The sequence below is a fragment of the Mus musculus genome, chromosome 1, assembly GCF_000001635.26.
Source record: "Mus musculus strain C57BL/6J chromosome 1, GRCm38.p6 C57BL/6J".
In the NCBI taxonomy this organism is placed as follows: Eukaryota; Metazoa; Chordata; class Mammalia; order Rodentia; family Muridae; genus Mus; species Mus musculus.
The window spans coordinates 168,151,147-168,170,123 of NC_000067.6; the positions used below are offsets into that span (position 1 = coordinate 168,151,147).

An 18,977-nucleotide genomic window follows, 5' to 3' on the forward strand; every position below is an offset into this window, starting at 1 on the left:
ATGCAGAGGCTATATTTTGGCCACCAAAGAGATATACCATTAATATTTTAGCTGCATTTCTTCTTCCATGGTGGAAATTGGTAGAAATGTAGGCTATGAAGGAATGCATGCATTATGAGAGTGAGCATGTCTGACTTCCCAGTTTAGATCTGCTAAGTCTAAGTGGTATCTGTGGACTCTGTATTCTATGCTGGAAGTCTGCCTTTTATGTGAGGCAAGGCATTTGAGGTGTGGTTCAAAGAGTGAAAAGCATCTAAAATGATACTGTTGCTTTTCTAGAAGAGGCCTGGGGAAATCCATGACGAAGGTGCTGTCCATAAGCAGCTCCTATAAGATCTGCCAGCTCCTGGCCATTCAGAACCATGAACAGTATGATATTGTTATTTATAAATGATATAGTGTAAGATGTTCAGTCCCAGCATGAATGAACTAGCCTACATACAGTCTCTTAGATGACTCCTGGTTGCCAGCCTGACTCTTTGAGGCAGCTATATGAACAAAAGGTGTGCCATCCTGAAGATGCGGGCAAGGCTTTTGCCACTCTCAGTAGCTCCCTCCTCCCAGAAACCCCAGGTTTGGTGCCGAGGTTCAAGGTTAGAGACAATTTTAATTTATAAGAGAAGGAAGACTTTATTTTAAAGTTTTAATTTCTCTCTGGGTACTTTTTAATAAAATATTCACATCTGATTCATTGGAAGATGTTGGAGAGCCTGTTTGCTTGTTTTGTTTTCTCTTTTGCATTCTCACACTTTCATAGCAAAAGTACTTCTGTTTCCTCTCCCTTGAAAGGGCAATATTGGGGTACATATCCTACATGCTACCATGCCCATTTCTCAACCTTTACAACTGAGGCATAATGTAACCTTGTCTAGAATGGTGGCTAGCCATATATTCACTTGACATGTGTCTACTCAATGACACAGGCATATAGATTCGTCTTTTGTTTTTACTCTTGGTCACTTGGCCAGTCATTTAAAAAGGTATCATGTGGTGTTACTATGAGGAAGTGGTTGCCTAGCTAGGGAATAGTTTTCTAGGCTTCCACTATTATCCCTAGTCCTTAGACTTAGAAATCTAAATGCAAGTCTTGATCAAGATTTTCAAGAAGTGAGTAAACCTCCTTCACACCCCTTCTTCCTGCTGGCTAAGTATGGTAGATGACATGTGTGGGTGATAAGCAACAAAGATCTGGATCCCTAGGTCACAATACTGGGAGAGGTACCATGACTGGAACATGTCTTAAATTATTGCATAGCGGGAAATATATTTGATTAGTATTTTTGGCATCACACATTTTTGACTTATTCCTTCCTGTAGTTCTGTATGGCTTCAGTGAATTCCAGTAAGTGTGCTGTGTGGGTGAATCGGACAAATTATTTCTCCAAATAATTGGGAAAGAACTTAGTCTGAGCCTGCCTTTCACACACACACACACACACACACACACACACACACACACAAATGTGTTTCTAAGCTTAAATTTGAAGAAAGAACCTGACACTTTTGGCCTCTGGAAATATTTTTAAAATCATTTATGGATAGCTTTATTCTTTCAAGGTCATTGACAGTTTGTGTAATAGGAAAAAATGAAAAACTTAATTCCCGCTGCTTCTCTGTTGGTCTGGTTTTGTTGATTGGAATTGGGATTGGGGTGGGGTGGGCATGTGATGCTACCTCAACTTTCAACTGCCTTCCTTGGAGATGTAAAGCCTAAAACTGGAAACAGGAATGCTTGTTTAGAACTGTGCTGTTGGTGGGACAATCTGTCATGGGACGATAGGCAAGTAAATGCATCCCACTCCAAAGAGAGAACCACGGTGTTGAAGGCAGGGACATGTACTTAAGACACTGCAAATACTGACCTAGGCCAGAGGCCCAGTGAATACAGACAAACTATCAGGCTGACTGCTTCAATGGGGCAGAGGACAGAACCGCCTGCAGCTGAGCAGACTGCTGGAGTGACATCTAGAATATTTTGGAGAGTCTACAAGTATTATTCATAACCTGGATTCTTTCCCTTGAAACATCTCTTGAGAATGATAATTTCCCTTATGACCAGACCATTCCAGTTAAAACAAACAAACAAACAAACAAACAACCCTCAACAGCCCACTGGGTAAATAGTCATGACTTAGAGAGCAAATGAGTAATTCTCCTCTTCAGTCCAATTGATATTGTTATGCCTCTTTCCCTCCCTCCCTCCCTCCCTCCCTCCCTCCCTCCCTCCCTCCCTCCCTCCCTCCCTCCCTCCCTCCCTCCCTGAAACTGGTAGCCCAGACTTTGCCTGATTAGGGTAATAATTTAAAGCACAAGTGATAGTAACCCTGACCCATTTAGGGAAGAGAAGTTGCCAGCACATAAGAAGAAGTCTGCACAAAATACAAGTGTGTATATATATTTTTTTGCAACAAAAGAAACTATTTATTTGGAATCTGCATTACCAGTACAAATTAGGAGACTGTAAAACCTACATCGTGTTAGTATCATTAGAGAACACAAACGTTCGTTCCGCTGCAATCGAAGGGGACAGAGGCCTGTGCTCGCACGGAAGCAGAGAAGCTTCAACTTTCAAAACCAAAGTAGAGCTGAGCTTTGCAGGTTTATACTCTCAATAATAAGGAGAAAAAGTGAGGGGGAGATAAAACCAACAACCAAAGGAACACACTTCAAAAGGAAACCCCCAAAGGGAAGAAGAAAGAGAGAGAAAGAGGGCAAAACATTCAATGTTTTATTTATTTTAACGAAAGGGAAAGAAGTAGCTTACAAAAATAAAATAAAATAAAATAAAATAAAATAATAAAAGTTTCCAGAAAGCTTTGAGCTAGGCTGAAAACCACAAAGGTGACGTGAAAAGGGTGCCTTTCATCTCTTTCATCTCTTAGGACACAGAAACAAGAGCTAAGCTGTCTCCAGGTGGACTGCTTCCTACAGCAGAGCTCCACTACTCACGCTTGTCTTCTTTACATATCTGGTTGGAATTCTGTCTGCTTTCTGAACACCTGAGTGTTTGAATGAGCAATGTCTGAAACTGAAAGTCTGTCCAACCACATGGCTTTCTTTTCCCCTATGACCAATACAGACTTTCCGATGAAGCCCACCTGGCAATTTAAAGAGTTAACCTCACCAGAGGTTAGCAACAAGTGGCACCAATTGAAAGATAGCTTCTTAGCATTCTAATTGCAGCCTTGACCCAGGCTCCTCACTTTACCCACACTGCACACAGAATACGGGGACTCTGGATCCCAAGAAGATGGGCCCAGGGCCTGCTTCACAGATCTACTCTACTGGGTTATGGTGCCCTCCACAGCAGTGCTTTTCTGCCTGGAGAAAGATCCTGTCTTGTTGGAAGCATACTTGTGGACTGTTGAAGTTAATCAGGGAGAAAGAAAACCCTTGGTTGGGACAATCAGAATCAACAAAAGCCTTTCTTTTCAATATAAGAAAAGATGAGTATTTAAGGAAGGAAGTCCCTGTCTTGTTATCTCAGGGACTACCAGAGTGCCACACACCCCGGGCATGCAAGAAAGCAGGGACATGAGGCCATGAGCTTTCTCGATGGTTTTGACATGGACTGAAGCAAAGCAGAGCATGGAAGCAGCCTTCTCTCCCAGGTACCTCTTTTCACATCACCCTGTATACATACGTAAGAATAAACCCAGCAAGACCCACAAACCCAACAGCGGAAAAGGAGCACCCCCCCTCAAATAAACAAAACCAAAAAAGAACACAAAACAAAACTTTCTCTTTTTTTGTATTTTTAAGAGCAGGAATAAAGAGAAGAATTCATTTCTGGGTCTCAAAATTAATAAACATGTGTTAGGTTGAACCTATTATGTTCACACTATTCCAACCTTTTTTTTTTTCCTTTTTTCTTTTTTTTTTCTTTTTTTTTTTTCTTAGTTTACAAAATGAAGTACGGTCACTTTTAAACATCGTGAGAGAAGAAATGGATGTACACACCTTGACACTTTTCTAGCATTCTTGAACTAATTCACAAATGCAAGAAAATTAAAAAGAAAAACGGGAGAAATGAGGAACATAGGTAGTTTGGTGTTAAAAAAAAAAAGTATGCAGGAATGATGTGTATTGTCACAGAAAGAAGGGACACTTCCCCTTCCTGTTTTGCGTGCTATGAGGGTCATTTTTAAATTTTTTTTTATTATAAACACTATTAAATTCAGACCGCTTTTTTGGTTTTTTTTTTTCTTTATCTGAATATACAAGAACATTCATTATCAAATGTTCATCATCAATACTACAAAGAACGAGACACAATTCGCAAGAAACAATGGAAAATGTTAATAAAGCTGAAAGAATTGAGGTTTTTTTTCTTTTTTTTCTTTTTTTTTTTTCTAAGAGTTTTTTTCTTTTTTTTTTAAATTTGAGTTTCTGTAGTTTTATCTTTTTTTGGTATCGAAGTCAGGTTTTTCTGGGCAGAAAAAAATAAAGAGGAGGAAGAAAGAAGTGAAGACAGGTGTGGGCAAAAGCAATCAAAATAATAATAAAAAAATAATAATAATTAATACTACTACCACAGGGAAGGAAGTGGAGAGAAGGTGCCTGTGGGCTCAACAGCTACCCAGAAGTCCATTCTACTCTAAGGGGAAGAGGCGATGATAAACAAGCTATACGGTAGCAACCCCAAGGTCTGCTACCATCTCTCAGGGAGAGAGAATTGCTATTGTGGAAGACAGAGAACTCCCACTTGTACTTAAAGACTATGAAGAATTCTCGGGCACAGATTTTTTGGGATCTAGAAAGTTGACCTGACCTGAAATCATAGGGAGCCAAGTTTTTAGAGGCACACTCTTTCCACTTCTATCTGGAGGCTGCCAGTTTTCCCTAGCCTTGCTTGACCACAGAGATCTGGTGGCTGCCACATTGGAGGTGACAGTGGGCATGGAGAACAGACTGCTGGCTACATGTTGAACCTTCAGGAGGCCTAATGAAGTGCTGGGTAGGTGGGCCTCTCAGCACAGCCACTGCCTAGAGAGAAGCATTCTGTGAGGGTGGCACTGCTGTGGCCTGATCCACTCATGTCCCTTCATGTGTTCCATCCAGAGCTGGGGTCACTCTTGTTTCCAAGAGAACCCTTCAGCAAATCTTATAATGTGCTTTATGGAAAATGATGTGGTCCAACCATTGTTCTGAGAGTGGTTTCAATGTATTCCTGCCACAAAGACAAAAATCACCGGTTCTCATCACTACCACACACACACACACACACACACACACACACACACACACACACTTGTATTGTCCCTTCTAGGCACGCGTTCTGAGCATGGCAGAGGTTAGATGACAGTCTTTCTAGTGACTGGGGTCAGCTGGACAAATTTACATTTGCCAAACAATTCTGTTCTGCATTATCTTCAAATACTCAGTCCCCCAGGTTCCAGGTATACAGGCCCAACTCCTCCAAACACACATGAAGCATGTCTCCTATTTATCACTGCATGTGGAATGTGTTTGGCACTGTGGGCTTGTCTCTCAGCCCTCAAGCTCTTGTACTTCTTCCTGGGAGTCCCTGAAGCAGAAGAGTTGTCATAGGGACAAGGACTTGCAAGGTCTCATAACTGGATTCAAGTTGAAACTAATAAAACCAGGTTCTACTCCTCTAGTTTTGAATCTCTTCTCTATCCTAAGAAGACAAACAGACCAAAACCAAATCAGAGCAGAAAGCCTCTGAAACACTCTCATGATGGTGATGGCATCAAGGTACTGAGAACAAGTAGAAATTAGAACAAGAAAACCATGTATTATTCTGACCTAGCATGACATGTTCATTATAGGGAGACTGCCTTCCCTGACCATCAGACCTGGAGATTAAATACAAGCAAGATCAGTTTCTTGGGCCTCTTACAAGACCCTTGGTGAGCCATGGATAACAATTCCCATTTTACAGAGGAAGTGCATGAGGCCCCAAAGATATCTGACCACTTGCCACTTAATCTACTGGCAAAGCTGCCATCTTTATGGCTGGCAGAACCATCTGGAGAATTTAAGCTCATGTCAAAAGCAAGACTACCTTTCTAGTAACTGATTTTCTGTCGATCCCTTGGCATTATAGATAGATCACTGTTGATATCTCAACAACAACAACAACAACAACAACAACAACAACAACAAATTCATCATCCTTACTCCATGATTCTTATGTCTTCAAATTAATTAGTAAAAGTTAACCATATACTTATATGATTCTCTTCTCTGGAGGAAGAATCCAGAGTGAAGACCATGGTTTACTATAGTATTTTGAAAAGATAATATAATAAAAAAACACAAACAAAGCATCCAAATCCATCATAGATATAGGAAGTCCTGTGTGTGGCTCCCTGAGAGCTTCAGAGGTGGTAGGAATGAAGACAGTTTACTCTTGAATCCTGGCCCATGTTAATGAAGTCCTGCACATCCTACTGTGGTAAGTACATGTTAGTGGGTCCTAGAAGCCTTAGCCACATACTGCTCCTCTCTTGGGCTCACCAGGTAGAGCACTATGCTTGCTAATGTACAGGATTTGATTGCTGGGAGACCATCTGGGAGGTATCAGAGTGAACGCTGCCAGGGCCTTCTGTAGCAGAAGTCACTGATGAAAGGTTACTAGCATCCTGCCAAGCAAAACTATAAGGTTGTGCATGTGTCCACCTGTGTGTTACCTATGTGTGTGTATGTCTATGAAGGGACAGTGCAGCCTTTCAAGATGAGATCCTTCACTCTTTATAGACACCCTCATCAGGATGCCTCTCTTAGACCTGGCTTGCCTGAGGTTCTGAACATTGAATGGTTGGATGTTCATAGACTGTGCCTCTAAGACCAAGAGCTGTTTCTAAGAGGATGAGAAAGCTGATAGGAGCTCTGCCTTTGCTGTTCTTTGTGCCCTTACCTGCCAGACTTCCTGCCTAGGACTCAACCTGATGGAACTACATTGGGATATGTGGCACCTTTAGAAGCCCAGTTATGGCCATCCCCAAAAAACACCTGGGGCCAGAAAGAAGAGGAAAAAATCAGGATTGTTCCCAGAAAGAAGGGGAAAATGGAGACAGAGTGGCTTGGAATGAGTAGGGCAGTGTGGTGTATTCCTGCTAAGAGGTAGTGAGAGTAACAAGGGAGACAGAAGGATTGCCTGTCAACATAGGGATGAGGGCTCCTAGTGAGGTAAATTTGCCTCCTCAAACCACCAGCATGAAAACATACAAATGCGTTTATTGTTTTCTTTGTAATTTGTTTTTCCTTTTTAAATTCCTCTAATTGTGGAAGAAAAAAAAATCCTTCAGTGAAGTCATAGAGGGCAGGGACCGGGCGTCTATAACAGAGAGCAGGGGCCAGGGAAGATGACAGAAACCAGTCTGACAGCTGGAGGCAGGGAAGGGTGGCTTCTACCCAGAAAAAAAGGGAAGAGAGTATAAAGAAGTGTCCAGATTGGCTGAAATAGCATCCCAAAGAAGAGAAGAGAAGGAGACTCTTATTGTGTTTGCTGATTGCTTCGACCTCCAGTCTGACCGCTTCAGCGTTGGGAGAGAAACCCTCCCTCCTGGCCCTGCCCCAACTGCGGCACAGGGTCAGCCGGGATGCGATTGCTGGGAGATCAGTTGGAGGTATCAGAGTGAACACTGCCAGGGCCTTCTGTAGGGGAGGTCACTGATGAAGGGGTAGTAGCATCCTGCCAACCTCCATTAGCCTAGAAGGGAAAAAGGGAGAGAAGTCAGTCCTCTGTGATCAGGTGGCCTTTTTGAGCAGACAATGACAATGATGCAACTTGTGGATGGGACTGGCACCTGGCACATGGGGACACCCAGAAAATGGGCTCCTAGGGTTGTAGATGATAATACTTCCCCCCAGCACTCAGATGAGTTCATTTTCCAGAGAGCCTTTGGATCCAAAGCTGATACCTCCCACTTATGTGATGTGTTTGTAATTCGGTCCCAGCCATCTATGAAGTGATAGCTGCCTTCTAGTCAGGAGACATGAGAAACTGATCTTGGCAACAAGTGAGACATTGATATGGTAAAGTACCCAAATATGGCTGGCTTCGGTTTCCCCTGGGAAGAATAAGAAGACCGGCTTAATTTTTTTTTCTGAAGTTCAATCTAGCACCGTGTGTCCTGAGTGTTTATGGGATGCTAGGTTCTCTTCTATGCCAGGGTCTAGAATCTCTTTGGTACATGGTGATGAGTGAGTATATTTGATGTATTCAAGGAAGGGGATAAGACAAGACCATAAATGTCTTATAATTCAAGACAGATCCTGATCAACTGTTGAGCCTGTTGTTAAGAAGGCCAGAGCTTCCATTGGGGCAATACTGTGTCTTGTTGGAAAATCGGGAGCTAACGTACTTAGCAGAATATATTGTTATGAAGAGAGAAGAGGGAGGACTAGAGAGGGAGGACTGAATGGGAGAGGAATGGAAGAGAGGAGAAAGGAAGGGATTATGGAAAGGGACAACTAATATTAGGGCCATTTGAGGGACCATATGGAAACCTGAAACTAAAGAAGCTTCCTAACATGTTTACACATATAAAAAATTGTAAATGGAGTCACCAAATAATGGCGGAGACAATGTCCCAGCTAGACATCTATGCCACCAGGGAAAATCTCAAGTGGTTGGATTATATCTATTTGAGTCATTGGCCAAAGGGACCCCATTAAAAAACCCCAAACATCTCAAGCTGTTGCCAAAGAAATTGATTGCTCTCCACAAACTGATGATGAGACCCTGTAGATAAAGACAACCCTTACATACTTTATTGAATGCAGAGAAATTGAGCTGGTGTCAAACTAGGGGCTTTACCCTCACTGCCTAGTGGGAGTTCACAGTACTGGAAGGTACTGTGCATGTTACCAGAGGAGAAAGAAAATTTTATCAATCCCACGACAAAACCTGCAATTTACATTAGTGGCCTGCCTACAAGATATGCTGGTACAATAGCGGAGCAAATGTGAGAGTAACCAATCACTCTGATTAGATTTAGGGTCTACTCCATGAAATGGAACCCAGGCCTGACACTGTTAGGGTGGCCAACCATCTGAGACTGGATAAGCCATGGGCCTAGGGGAGAAGCAAACACTATTGTTTTGCTAAAGAAACATAGCAACAGAATGACTCCTAATGACATTCTTCTATACCCATAGATCAGTGCCTTGCCCATTCACCATCAGAGAGGTTTCTTCTTGCAGAAGATGGGAACTATCACACAGAGCCACAACTTGGACAGTGAGAGATTTTAGAAGACTCAGCCCTATAGGGGATGACTTCGTCAAATGCTCCACCTCACGGCTCTCAGCCCTATGTGAAAGACGAGATGGAAAGATTGTAAAGACCAGATGTGGTGGCATCAAGGAAGCAGAGTCCTCCAGAAACAGCAGGACTCATACAAATATAAATGAACAGAGACAATGCAGTCCCCACAGGGTTGTACAGGTTCAAGCCAGAGAGGGCTCCAGTACTGAGAGGGGGACAAAGGACATGGGTCCTCATCCCTAACAAAGAAACTATCTGTAATTGATACCTACTTGCAAAGGAAAGATTAGTCTTCTTCAGTGGAGACTTACCTGGTAAGGCTAACCCACTTAAGGGTAGATAGCATTCTTTTTTTTATTTATTTATTTTTTGTTTTTGATTTTTTCGAGACAGGGTTTCTCTGTATAGCCCTGGCTGTCCTGGAACTCACTTTGTAGAACAGGCTGGCTTCGAACTCAGAAATCTGCCTGCCTCTGCCTCTCAAGTGCTGGGATTAAAGGCGTGCACCATGACGCCCAGCTGGTAGACAGCATTCTTAGCAGTAGATGGCCAACACTTTTTGACTCATATATATCTTTTGATATATTGGTCTTTTGCTTGTATTTTGGCTTCTAATTGTGTGTGTGTGTGGGGGGGTTCTGTTTGTTTATCAGGAGGTGGGGAAGATCTGGGAGGAGTTGGGAAAAGCATGATCATAATATAGTATATAATAGTTTTCAATTGAAAACAACAACAACAACAACAAAAATAGAAGATGAGGGCTTCCATGAGGACAATATTGCGCCTTGTTGGTGCATCAGGAACTAATGTACACTGTAGAGAAGATGAACTTTGATGTGAACATTGAGAAGGTGATTCAAATGAAACATCATGGCTATCACTGTGGGATACATGATGAGAGTGGTAGTAAGATGGGAGACTGGGAGCTTGATTGGCCTCTGGAGGCCATTTGTACCAGGCAGGAGGCCCCAGACAAAGGAACTGTTCTGCAGGGCTTGTGGAATGGACAGTCTTTGCACTTAACACCCCAGATCTGAGAGAGTTAAGGAGTGATTTTTCTACAACAGTTAATTCATGATTGATATGTTTAAGATCGCTGAGGTCACTGCACTAAAATGTATCTCCTGTCCCAATCACTGTGTTCTTGGAAGTAATTTATCTCAACTCTGAATGGTAAGGTCAAACAGACCATGTCTTAGGGATCCCTTGTAAAAACAGTTTCTATCATCTGTTCTCTCATTTTATTCTTGAAAAATTCTGGGCATTATTATTCAGGGTTCATTATGATTCACACCTATAAGGGACCACCACACTACTATTGGAAAATCCACAGTAAGTAGAAGAGAGGGTATCTGCACACTCTATGTGAACAGGTGCAGGGTTACATCTCATTCACAAAATGGCTGAGATGCAGAACAAAAGCCTCCAGGACCATGGCCAAGATGGAACACAGGCCTCCTGACTTTTGAAGCCAGTCTCTTCTCTGTCCCCTTTTCTTGACTTGGCTTCCTCTGCCATTGGCTCCCTGAGTGATGATTCAACTTTCCCAGCAAAGCCATATTTTTCATTCAAAACTGTCCTCCTGTGATTTTAGTATAGAGTAGGTTTTATCAAATCCCTAAGAAGGAAAGTGCCAAGTGGCTTATTCCAAGAACATGCCTCCCCAACCTCTGGTCCATGAACAACTGCCCTGAGCTCCAGCCTTCAGTTCCCTAATCTATCAGATGGTTCTTTTCATTGCCTTCTCTGCTAGAAGACTTCTTCCACTTGTATATATTTAGGACATCTTATTGAGAAGAGTGCAGGCACAATGACAATACCAGAATGTGAGGGTCTTCAGTGTTCTAGGGACAAAGACTCAGCAGCCTAATCCAAATCAGAAATAGAATTAATTATCAGCCCAGGTTGTCATGGGGAGACAGTGCTTCTACTTTCCCACCCAACTAAGGGCACATCTGTTTTGCTGTCCTTTGGGGCTTGCTAGGCACAGTGACTATATTTGTTGCTTTTTCTACAAGAAAAATCTTCTAATGGGTATTTATCTTTTTCCTTGGAATAAAAGGGTAAGCTTATCAATAATATTTAAAAAATAGACAAGCTTAAAAGGCAAAGTATTTAACACCCATAATCTATTACTCTGAGGTAATTACTGTTAGCACTTTGATATCTGTCTATCTTAGTAATTTCATATGTGATATTTTGATAGATAGCTGATAGATAAATGGATGGATGAATAGACAGACAGACAGACAGACAGGCAGGCAAATATGTTGTGGTGTGCATGGGGCTAGAGGGGAGTAGGCAGGCATTTGTGTGTGTGCCGGCTGAGCGGTATGACATCTTAGGAGAAAGTGATAAAAAGATATTTAAGTACAACTCCACAAGACAGAGGAAAGTGCTAGGGAGGAAAAGCTACCTTCAGAGTAACCTGGTGCATGTTAGGTAGAGAAAGGAATCCCAGGAAAGCTAGCATCTTTCTCATGGCACATGGCACAGGGGAGTTTGAGATGACCGCGACCACCTCACTTAACCATGCTATTATTCCATCAAAACAGTCCTTAGCCACGCTGGACCTTTACAGGAAGATCTGGCATTCCATAATGCACAAACATACTGGGAGACTTCTCCGGATTATCTCTGAACTGAAATTTAGCAAAGAACTAGAATTTAACTTCTTTTTTTTTTTTTTAAATTGACTTTCTCAAACCAGTACAAGATATCAGGGGTACAGGGAACTCATAAGTTTAGTTCAATCAAACATCAAGATGAACATTTTGCATATGCTAATTGGACCAGTGAAAGAGAATGTATGAAATTCGTAAATATATATAATAAACCTTCTAGCTTTATAACAAACCAAGCCAAACAAACAACCCCACCACCTCCTCTTCCATCGGGAAGCCCAAAGAATGGGTACACACACATACACACCCCCCTTAGATTTGGCAATTACCATCCCAGGGCAAGATTCTTCCACATTAGTCCCAAGTCCATATTCCAGGGAAGCACTTGTGGCCTGAATCAAATTGTGTAGCTGATCACCTTACCCAAGGATATAGCAATCAGGATCCCCTGCTTCTTGCCAAATTTAGGAGACACTCCCACAGGAGGATTAAGTCAGACAGGGAGAAGCACTTTATAAGACACTTTCACGTGGCGCCAAGAGACCTGGGAGGATTCCCTTCCCTAGAAGTGTTTTGTACAGTGGAGGGCCGCCCGCTGCTGTGGCGGCTGGAAATGGCTAGCTCAGAAACTGCAAGCAAACCGAACCCAACTGCACTGCCTTTCCCGTAAATCACTCAAGCTGCTTCCGAGGTAACGCTCCAGCTTTAACGTAAGACCTTCAGAGGCCGTGCCATCTTGGGAAACAGCTGACCTCGCTTACTGCCACATTAACCCTCGGGAGCAATTCTTTCCCTCTTCCCTGACTGCGGGTGAATATTAAGCAGAAAGCTCTGCCTTTGTGTATTTATTATCTGGGCGTAGCGAGAGGAAAGGATGCTTTCATTAGCAGCTGCGGGAGGGAGGCGGAAGCTAAGAATATGTTTTTTTTTCTGCACCCCGACTTTCCTGTCTGACTCACGCTGTCCTTCTTAATGGACAACACTTCACAGTGCTCAACCCAGGAACCACCCTTAAGGACTTAGTCTTTTTCATTTCTGAAAACATTCCTCATAGAAGAGTCATTTGCATAGGGTGGAGAAGCAAGACCCTATCTTACCTTTAGTTTCACCTGGCGAAGCTAAAGGCAACCGGATAGGCTGAATCTAGAACCTTATAGAGGGGAAAGGTAACAGGATAAAAACTGGAACTAAACGCATCAGGGTCCCAAGGTAAGGAAAAGAAATAGAAAATCTTCAAAACCCAAATGAAAGATATTAGGGGACAGGGATGCAAATGCTTGAAACAAAAGTGACTCTCTATTCTATAGGCCACTCTGGGACAGATTTTGCTAGAAGTATACCTAAAGACTGAGCATGGTGGTCTGGAGAGAGAGAGAGAGAGAGAGAGAGAGAGAGAGAGAGAGAGAGAGAGAGAGAATGAGCTCCCAGAGCAAGCCTCAGGCAACGGCAGGCTGGAAAATTTCTTTCTTCTCTGCTACTTTTCTTGAACCGGAACAGGGGCCGACAGGCAGCTGCCTCTCCCTGGCTTTTGCGGGGCCTTTAGGCTGGTGGGTGGGCTATAAGCAGTTCCTGTCCCATCTCCTTTCCTTCCCGCTCTTCCCCTGCGCTTACCTTAGCAGCGCACTGTTGATACAGAGAATTCATCACCTGATTTGACAGCCCAAGCGAGCCTGGCACTAAGAAACTCTCATTTGCAACCCAGAAATACGCTGAGGTGCCACAAACTGGCTGATGTCAGCACCAAGTTGAGCTAGATCTGCATACGGGCCAGATGCCATTATCAGAGATGCCTTCAGCATGGAAGTGGAAGCACAAGGTGTACGTGCCGCAGGCCCTCAATCAGCCAGGCTGGTGGGTCAACGAGGAAGCAAAACAAAGAACATGGATGTATCCTGTCTTTCCCTCTGGGCACATGTGGGTTAAACACACACTTCCTCCGTGTCTTAGACATATCAATTCACATGGAAGCTACACCTTAGATCCAAGGTCCCATTCCCTCTTGTTCCCTCCATCCCTTTCTTTGCCTCTTCTACTGCTTTTTCTTCTTCCTCCTCCCCCTCCTCCTCTCAAATGTGGACAGAGTCCCACTCTGTATCCCAGACTGGCTTTGAAATTGTGATCCTCCAGTCTCTGGTTCTCAAGTGCTGGTATTATAGGTATGTGCCACTATGCGTGACCTCATTTGTTGTTTTTCTATCAAGCTAGAAGAACTATGTTTTCCTAATGTGCTTTCCCAAGATAACCTTGTGAGTGCTTACCAAGAGAGGCTTCGGAATGTCAAATTGTGGTACAAATGTGATTGGAAAGTCCCCCAGGGGTCATCCTCTAGTTTAAAATTTCCCAGGAAAATTTACAATGGGAAACAGATCTGGGCTTAGCCTGGCACTCCTCCAAGCTTATCTCTAGCTGCCCCAAAGGGATCTCTTGAAAATGTAATTTTGATCATATCACTGCCCAGGGTAAACCTTTCGAGACTTTCCATTGGCTTCAAGATGAGGGTCACTGTCCTCATCCAGTCTATAGCATCTTTGATTGTGTTTATTCCCAAGCCAACACTCTCATTTACTACTTCAACCGTCTCAGGCTACTTAGGGATTCCCATAACAGAGCAGCTCTACTTCTTTCTCCTTGAATACAACGCTCTCAAGCATCCAGTGATATCCGCTTATGTAGAAGCTCTTTGCAAGGCTGAGTTTAATTGTCCTTGCAACTTGGTTCCCTGGCCATGTCCATTTCTGCACCAGGCTCCTCAAGGCTCTGTGCACATCTGGTCACCCCACCTACACCACCACATCACATGTGTTCTCTCACAAGACCCAAAGCCCAGCAGCAAGGCTGTGTAAAGTCTCTGAGTCCAAAGAGCCTACCACAGTGTCTGACACATCACAAACTTTGATAGACGTATCTTGAAGGGAACATGAAATAGACACATGGGGGACTCCATAGCATCCAGTCCCCATCAAGGGAAGATACAGGAAGATCAGGTTTTTGAGATCGACAGCGCAGTCTGCGTATTTGGAAGCAGTGGAGTACATTTAAAATTTATTCAAAACACCAAACAGAAGTGGGTCTAGTGTCTGGGTTAACTGAATGCTAGCTGTAACCTTTCCCTTACTTCCTAAATCGCCACCAGGAAGACAGCTTATTCTAAACAGTTTGCTATGATTAACATTTATGATGGTACTTTGTTTCCAGGGAGAAAAGTTGAGGATATTGTACAGGGCTTCACACACCATCTCAAGAAGTGGCAGTGTCCAGAAAGCGTCAAGGAGAAGGTACATTTCTTACCTGGAATCCAGACAGTTTCTAGGTCACCACTTTGAGTATTATGAAAACTCTGGAATGTGCAGACACCACCCTAACGGTCCCCCACCAGGGCATGCTTTCCTATCTTTCCTCTTTCCAGGGATGAGACCCCAACCCATCTTCCATCTTAGGCTATGGCAATGAAGGTGGTATGTCTAATACAGAATGCCCTTATACACACCAAATACAGACTTTTGCCAAAACAAATCCTGTTTTGTTATTGCTGTTGTTTGGTAATACTTTTATTGGCTAAGTGAGGTAGCCTCTTTTGGGAATTTCTTGCAAACATACTTGTCTCGACATCAGTTGTGTTAACCACCTTATCCTGACCTCGAGTCTGAGGACCCTTATACAGAAATGTTCTTACTAAACAGAAACTCCCTTGTGGATGAGAAGATCTCTTCCTCTGCCTCAGATCTGCTTAGTGTCCCACAGTTCCTTAAAGATTAGGACCCCCACTTGATCTTAGAATTGGGTCTCCCTCTGAGACGTGAGCTCACCTAGTGCTACTTTCCCTCATAGGTCCCGAAAATCAGTCCTCTGCCTGGATCTTCTAATACTGGCTCTAGGATTCAACAACCTTCTTGACAGCTGAGGATTCCTCTCTGTTTGCTACCTAGCCCTAGGTGACACTGGGAATGTCTTACCACTGGCACACTACCATAAACTCAGGAACTCTATGATCTTGCTGGGCAGGTCTTTCAGAAGGGCACACAGTGCAGTCACCATTACTGGGAAATCATATTCTTGCTATAACAACTCTGGCAGCTTAAGATGTTGCAATGAAGTAGCAGATCCTATGTAGGCAAAGTGAGATGTCTTATTGCTCTAAAGAGAAGTCCAGTGGGAACTTCTTTTGGCTTTGCTTGTCTAGGTATCCTCGTCTTATGGAATCTACATCATCTTTCAAGGTCAGGCTTGATAGCTATCCCCCTGCAGGCTTCTTCAAGATGCACTATCATGCATTTCTCTAGATTGGACTCCACTGACCTTCTGACCTTCTACCCTGACCTTGAACCATGCCCAGCTTTTCAGATCTCCATGGGAACACTGTCTTTTTTCATTCTATCTTGTGTGCCACTTACTAGAGATACAAGATACAGGGATAGATAGAAAAATGAAGGAGAAAAAAATCTAGTTTCTAGTATCAAGGATTTTATAGTTTTATGGAAAATAGACATTTGTTTATATATTATATATATATTAGATTGTCCTAAGTGCCAGGTCAGAATAGTATATAAGAATGTCATAGACACTCTGGACTGTCAGTCTGAAGGTGAATAGAACACAGAGAAGTAAAGGAGTGGAGTAAAGAGGTTTCCAAACAGAAAGAGAACTCTAGCCAAAGGCTCTGTGGAATCCAAACGTGGCCAGGGGGCAGGTGTTGGAAATAAGGCTTCGGACACAGGAAACTTGATCGCTGGACTTGAAGAGTCCATGGAGATCTTGCTTTGACATTTCTCCTTAGTGAGGGGGTAAATAATACAAGAAGGCACTTGAAGGCGAGGGACCTGTCTAACGCAGCAGCTTCTCAGAGAAGCACCTTTGTTACATGAATGAAGAACTGGTGCTTTGAAAGCTGCGCCAGTATCCTGACCCTAGGAAGATGGGGCCCTGGTTGCAAAACTATGTGGGATAGGTCATTTGGTTACCCTGGACGACAAATACATATTGGCATCGACACAGAGATCAATGAGAACTCATTCTAACTCCTCAGGAGAGGACACTAAATTGACCAAACTTAGTCCCCATCATGGGATAATACTCTGAGTGCTTCAGACAAGGGGCACAGGGGCTAGGTGACAATGTACAGTCATCATTTAGAGTTGGCACTCAGGGGTGACCTGCTTTGCTGTTCCCTAGTGAGCACCTTTTATCCTACCTTCATCTATCATGAAGACCTGGAATTAATAGTGCTACATAAGGCACGGAAGACAGAGGCTGAAGCCAGCTGTAGTACTCTGAGGCTCGCACAGAATGTGCGACACTGTACTGTTTCAGGCGTAGGATTGCTTTCTCACCCCTATTAAAAGTACAAGTAAAACTATTGTACAAAATGTTTCTATGCCACATAGCTGCACAGGGCTCCTGAGTCGAACTATATAGTAAGCAGAGGGTTAAAACTGAAAAGTCAGTTCTTATTTAACTTTCCAAAGATTATCCTGATCTTCTGGCAAAGAAAAATAAGCTCAGCTTGATTCAGCCAAATAGAGATGTTTTGGTGAAGAGAATTCTATTTATAGCTGAATAAACATCCTTTATCCTCAGAGGTGCACAAACCAACACACACACACACACACACACACACACACACACACACACACACACACACACACACATCAATACAGCAGTCAAAAAAAAAACCAACCCATATACACTTTTGACATTTCCTCATGTTTAAGTTTTAAGTGCCACAGTTTCAGAAATTACTCATGACATTCAAAGAACCTCCCCTGTCCCCACACATATCAATACAGCAGTCAAAAATCATATATTTGTTCCACAGTTCCTGAAGTTCGAGGGCCACTAAAATAGGTTTAGAAATTACTCATGACAGCCTAAGACTTCACACATACACACATAAATACCAGGCACAGGCACAGGCATACACACACACACACACACACACACACACACACACAGCTATAATGGAAAGCAATAGGTATAGTATGTAAGAAAATGTTTACTGATATAGCCAAATCTAGGTAAGTCAAGCAAAACATACATTTTTAAAACTCTTGGGATAAATGATCCAACTGGCTGATCCCACATTGAACTGAATTCTTCATTTCATTTTCATAACCTTTGATTTTGCTTGGCTTTGGCTGCCAAGTGTATCATTGACTCAGGGTACACACAGATATAATGTACACATTGCTGTGATGATGGTGGCTAAGCTGGGAACACACACAGCCTGGACTGTGAACGTGCCCTGGCCCTGTAAATCTTGAGGCTATTTACTGTCACGCAGGAAGCTAAACCTCTTACACTTTTCTGACCATCCAAGAGACAGCAATTACCCCAGATTATCAGACCAACAATGACATGCCGCGTAAAGAGAGACACTGAGCCAACTCCACATCCCAAAGACTGGCATATTCAAGTACACTTAGGACATTAATAGCAATTTACGTGCCATCACTGAGACAAAGCCACAAAGGCTTCGCTGGCAGCCTCTTATTTTGAAGCCTATTATTTGTGGGAGTTACAGGCTATAATCACAACAGAAACTTTCAAAACCCTTATCTTCTGTGACGCACCAAATCTATTTCAGAGCCGTAATTGCTATGTCACTGGAGAGTCTGCTGCTTAATGCACTCAAATGCCATTTAGTGTTTGCAGGGTCATTACAGCTAACAGAGGGGTGGGGGCGGGATATAGTGGGAACCCGAGGGGGAAGAAGCAGGCAGACAGTGTGGAGGGACATTAGGCACTATTGTGCCCAATGCACTTACAGTGGATGTTGTTGTCGTTATAAGAAAATTCCGCTTACTGTTGAAATGAGAGTGAGGGCTTGGGATAGTCTATGGACTCAACAATTTAAAGTTCAGCAGCTTTATTCAGTCGATAGTCCATGGATGCTGGAAGGTACCTACTTGTATTCTGAGGTTCGCATCTAAGCATAAAATGGTCGAGCTTCTTAAATCACATCCCCCCGCCACCCCCTTTAGTTAATTACAGCAATTTCTGCAGTGGAAATTTTCCAGCTGTCCTGATGGATGAGGAATCTGCCTTGGCCTTTCTAGATGCTGTACTATGGAAAGAGAAGGCAAACGGTCTGCATTCAGGAGTCTAGAAAAGTGTGCCGC

General features: G+C 43.0%; 1 protein-coding gene across 6 annotated transcripts in view; it reads right to left on the reverse strand.

Moving 5' to 3' along the window:
- Pbx1 (pre B cell leukemia homeobox 1) overlaps positions 1-18,977 on the reverse strand; it is a 313,002-nt gene that overhangs the window by 31,783 nt on the left and 262,242 nt on the right. For 3 of the 6 annotated variants that reach the window (NM_001291509.1, NM_001291508.1, NM_183355.3), the window contains one exon: positions 2,381-7,678. The exons of 2 other annotated variants lie outside the window; for them this stretch is intronic. In NM_001291509.1, coding sequence (NP_001278438.1) covers positions 7,586-7,678 — 93 coding nt within the window. In that variant the 3' untranslated portion in view covers positions 2,381-7,585. Of the gene's footprint in view, positions 1-2,380; positions 7,679-18,977 lie in introns of those variants that run through there. One more of the 6 variants, XM_006496699.3, reaches the window with a different exon arrangement.